The following is a 4332-nucleotide window of genomic DNA, read 5'->3' as shown; positions in this document are numbered from 1 at the left end:
GTAGCTAAAAGCTAAAGTCACAACAGGAACCTGAAGTTACACAAACAGTAGCTAAAAGCTAAAGTCACAACAGGAACTAAAACCTGAAGTTACACAAACAGTAGCTAAAAGGAAAAACTATCAAACAGTGAAGTGTGAGTTTATGAAGATAATCTTGCTGAAATCTTTATTTTTTCCTGCTGTTCTCGCGGCTCGGCTCCTTTATTCCTCGTGTACCCCCCTCCAACACGAGTTAGCCCCCTCCAACACGAGTTGGCCCCCTCCAACACGTGTTAGCCCCCTCCAACACGAGTTAGCCCCCTCCAACACGAGTTAGCCCCCTCCAACACGAGTTAGCCCCCTCCAACACGTGTTAGCGTCAGACCAAGCCTGATGCTGAGTCTGATTCATTGGTTCTCCTCAGATCTTCTGACCCACTGGAGCACAAAGTCCCAGACCCACCACACCTCATCCTCATTAACTCAAAGGTCAGAGAGAATTAATTCTGACAAAATGAGCTTGTTTACTGCCTCACTTCACACCTGTCCCCCCCCACCGGACCACCGGAGTCGGAGCCAGATCTGAATACTCTCTGTGAGTCAGGCTCAATTATAAAACCCTCGGCGTCTCACCGTGGAACACACTTCTGACTGACTGACATCTGCTTTTTGCCATGAAGACATTCGTCGTGACGTTTGTTTTCTGACGGTCACTCACCCCGAAGTTGGAGGCGGCGAATCTGGCGGGAGCGGAGACGTTGGTGGAGGCGGTGGGGTGGGCGTAGAAGGCATTGATGTTGGCCAGCAGGGTGCTCATCACTGCCGGCACCTCGGGCAACATGTACTTGGAGGACAGGCAGGAGAAATGGCTGAGGAGGAGAAGAAAGGAGGCAGAAAGTGAGAAGAAATGATGGGCAGGAGCTCCAACAGGAAGAATGTGTTTAAAAAAATAAGTTTTTTAAAAACAGGCAGGAGCTGGCTCAGAGCTGGTCAAAGGAAATAAATTAAAAACAGTAAAACACTCAGATATCGAGTTCTGTGCACAAGTCCTAAATCAACCTTAACTTAAGGGTTGCTTTCAAAGATTCTGACAAAAAACAAAACAAAAGCTAAAGGATTTTCTGAAAAGGTCTTAAAAATAGATATTTATAAGATTTTTAGTCCAAATTTATAATATTATTCTCTTCCTACTCCAGCAAACTGTTTTATCTTATGCTACTCTCAGTTTTCAGCTACTGTCTGCTACTTTAAGCCTTTAGCTATCCTTTTTACATTTTAACCTTTAGTTAGCATTCAGTTACTCTTCATTTTTGCAATTATTGGCTTTTAGCTACTCTTTTTCTACTTTAGCCTTTAGCTAAACTATTGGTTATTAGCAGGCCAAATGCTACTTTTACATATTTAGCAACCGTTCTCCGATTTTTAGCAAGTCTGTTGCTATATTTAGCTAGCCTTTCCAGACGTTTAGCTATACTTTTGCTATACTTTTCATATTGTTTAGCTTTTTTTAGCTTCTATAGCCATTAATTACTTTTCTTTTTTGCTAAAACTGGCTTTTAGCTACAGATCTGCTACTTTTAGCCACTATTTTTGTACTTTAGCCTTTAGTTAAACATTTGATACATTTGGTTATTAGCTGGCCAAATGCTACTTTTATTTTTAGCAACTGTTCTCCTACTTTTAACAGGTCTGTTGCTACTTTTTAGCAGGCCTTTTCAGATTTTTAGCTACCCTCTTAGCTATTCTTTTGCTATCATTTTGATTATTTTAGCTTTTAGCTAGCCTTTAACTAATTTTCATTTTAAGCTTGGCTTTTCCTCCTTTAGTTTTAGCAAGTTTTCTGCTACACTTTTTTTCTACCATTGGCTTTTAGCTCCAGATCAGCTACGTTTAGCTGCTCTTTTTCTATTTTAGCCTTTAACGATACTCTTGTTAGTTTTGGTTACTAGTTATTTGCTACTTTTACTTTTAGATTCCATTCTCCTACTTTTAGCTTGTAGTTGGTATTTGCTACACTTAGCTAGCCTTTTCTTGTATTTAGCTTCTCTTTTGCTATATTGTTAGCTAACCTTTTGATATCATTTTGGTTTTTTTTTGTTCTTAGTAGTCTTGTCCCACTTTTAGTTTTTGCTACCATTAGTTTAGCTACAGATGTGCTACTTTTATAACTTTTGAATATTAGCTGGCCATTTGCTAATTTTAGCTTTTTGCTTGCCTTTTGATGCATTTAGCTTTTTGCTATTTTTTGCTACTTTATCTTTTAACAACCCTTTTGCTTCTTTTAGCTTTCAGCAAGTTTTTTAAAATTCTTTTTAGTGTTTTAGCTGAAAGCAGAATTCAGCGGTCACACACATTTAGCGTTTGTAATATTTTAAGTGTTTTGTTCATTTCCTGTCCAGTTCTCGTGTCTTTATGAGTCTGTGTCCACTGATCTGGTCCAGTTCTGTTCATGGCCCTGATTCATTAGGTTCTGTTAATATTAATCAACTGAACTGGGTTCTGTTTAGAGTTCTGTTCACCCACAGAACCCAACCAGAACCTGAACTCACGTCATGGCCTGGTAGATGGACTCCACGCCGTATCTCATGGCGAACTCGTCCACGATGTCCTGCTTCACCTCGTCGAAGTAGACCTTCCACGCATCGTCCCCGTGAGCCAACGGGATCCTCACCGTGCCGCCGCCCTCGGTGTCCGTGGAGAAGTGGAACATGTTCTGCACACAGGAAGAACAGTGAACAGAACGTCAGCGAGACTTAAAGAAAAAAAAAACACGTAAAGTTCAATTCATTCCAATTTGTTTCCTTTTTAAACTGATAGCTCCAATTTATGTGGTCACAGCTCATGGAATGTAATTCAATTCAGGACAGTCAAACTTATATTTTTCATTCCAATTCAAGACAATTTGATACGCTCCAATTCAATTCTGTTCATTTTCATAAAGTTCAATAGAATTCTGATCATTTCAGTTGACTTCAGTTCAGTCACACTGTTGTTTAAACTGTCAGATTAGGATGAAAAAGAGTTCAAATCCATTCCAATTCAAGCCAATTTGGCACACTCCAATTAAATTCTGTTCATTTTCATAATAGAATTCTGATTGTTTCAGTCCATTTAATTTCAGTCACACTGTTGTTTAAATCATAAGATTAGGATGAAAAAGAGTTCAAATCCATTCCAATTCAAGCCAATTTGGTACGTTCCAATTCAATTCTGTTCATTTTCATACAGTTCAATAGAATTCGGATTGTTTCAGTCTGTTTAATTTCACTCACTGTTGTTTAAAATTGTCAGATTAAGATGAAAAAGAGAGAGTTCAAATCCATTCCAATTCAAGCCAATTTGGCACACTCCAATTAAATTCTGTTCATTTTCATACAGTTCAATAGAATTCTGATCATGTCAGTCCACTTCATTTCAGTCACATTGTTGTTTAAACTGTCAGATTAGGATGAAAAAGAGTTCAAATTCATTCCAATTTAGTTGTTTAGTCTTAATATAGTCCAGTTTAGTCCAATTCATTTAAATACAATTCAACTGTAATTCAACCCAATGCAGATTAATCAATTTCTATTGATTTCAATTCAGTCAAGTACATCTCAATACGTCTGATTCATTTTAAAGTTTTATTACACAATTTATTCTACTTTTTCAATAATACAATTCAATAGGATTCATCCATAACTCAGTCTAACAGTCAGATGTTCCAATTATACTAACTTTAGTTCAGTCCACTTCAATTCAATACATTTTGATTTATAATCTAATCACTTGGAATAAACCAAATTTAATTAACAAATCTAAATCCATGCTTTCCAGTTCAAACCAATTCATTCAAGTCCAGTTTAATTTAATCCTATAGTCAGATTTTAATCCAAATAAAAACATTCCAATTCCATCCAACTATTTTTAGAAAGTTAGTTTTTTTTCCTAATCATTTTGACAGTTGAAGCCAATTCATTTCAATTGAATATAAAACACAGCGATGATTAAAAGGGTGGTTGTACCTCGTGGAGACACGTGTACTGAACGTGATAAGGAGCAACTTTCTCTTCTCCCTCAATCTCCACGCTGATCTGAAGACGAACGGCACCGGACACTGCCGACTTGTCGGTTCTCTTCTCTGGAGGCGCACACACAAACACACACAAACACACACACATTTAATTGTGTGATTTCCTGTTAGTAAAACTTCTCTTGAACAGGTAAACGACTTTAATAAAAACATGAAAAATAAACACAACCAATGAATGTTCAACATTGATCTTGGTCTAAACTTCTGGCATGAAAGACATTTCGTGAGTTTCAGCTCGTTACATTTAGCATCATAAGTTTTAGCTCGTTACATTTAGCATCA

General features: G+C 37.5%; 1 protein-coding gene across 1 annotated transcript in view; it reads right to left on the bottom strand.

The window, feature by feature from the left end:
* Nucleotides 1-4332, bottom strand: part of LOC106525446 (uncharacterized) — a gene marked incomplete in the record, with an annotated part of 101552 nt that overhangs the window by 39028 nt on the left and 58192 nt on the right. The window contains 3 exon segments of the mRNA XM_014019699.1: nucleotides 697-847; nucleotides 2528-2691; nucleotides 3983-4098. Of these exon segments, the coding sequence (XP_013875153.1) occupies nucleotides 697-847; nucleotides 2528-2691; nucleotides 3983-4098 (431 nt within the window).

The sequence above is a fragment of the Austrofundulus limnaeus genome, unplaced genomic scaffold, assembly GCF_001266775.1.
Source record: "Austrofundulus limnaeus strain Quisiro unplaced genomic scaffold, Austrofundulus_limnaeus-1.0 Scaffold226, whole genome shotgun sequence".
Classification (NCBI taxonomy): Eukaryota; Metazoa; Chordata; class Actinopteri; order Cyprinodontiformes; family Rivulidae; genus Austrofundulus; species Austrofundulus limnaeus.
This window is presented reverse-complemented; position numbering and strand designations above follow the sequence as displayed.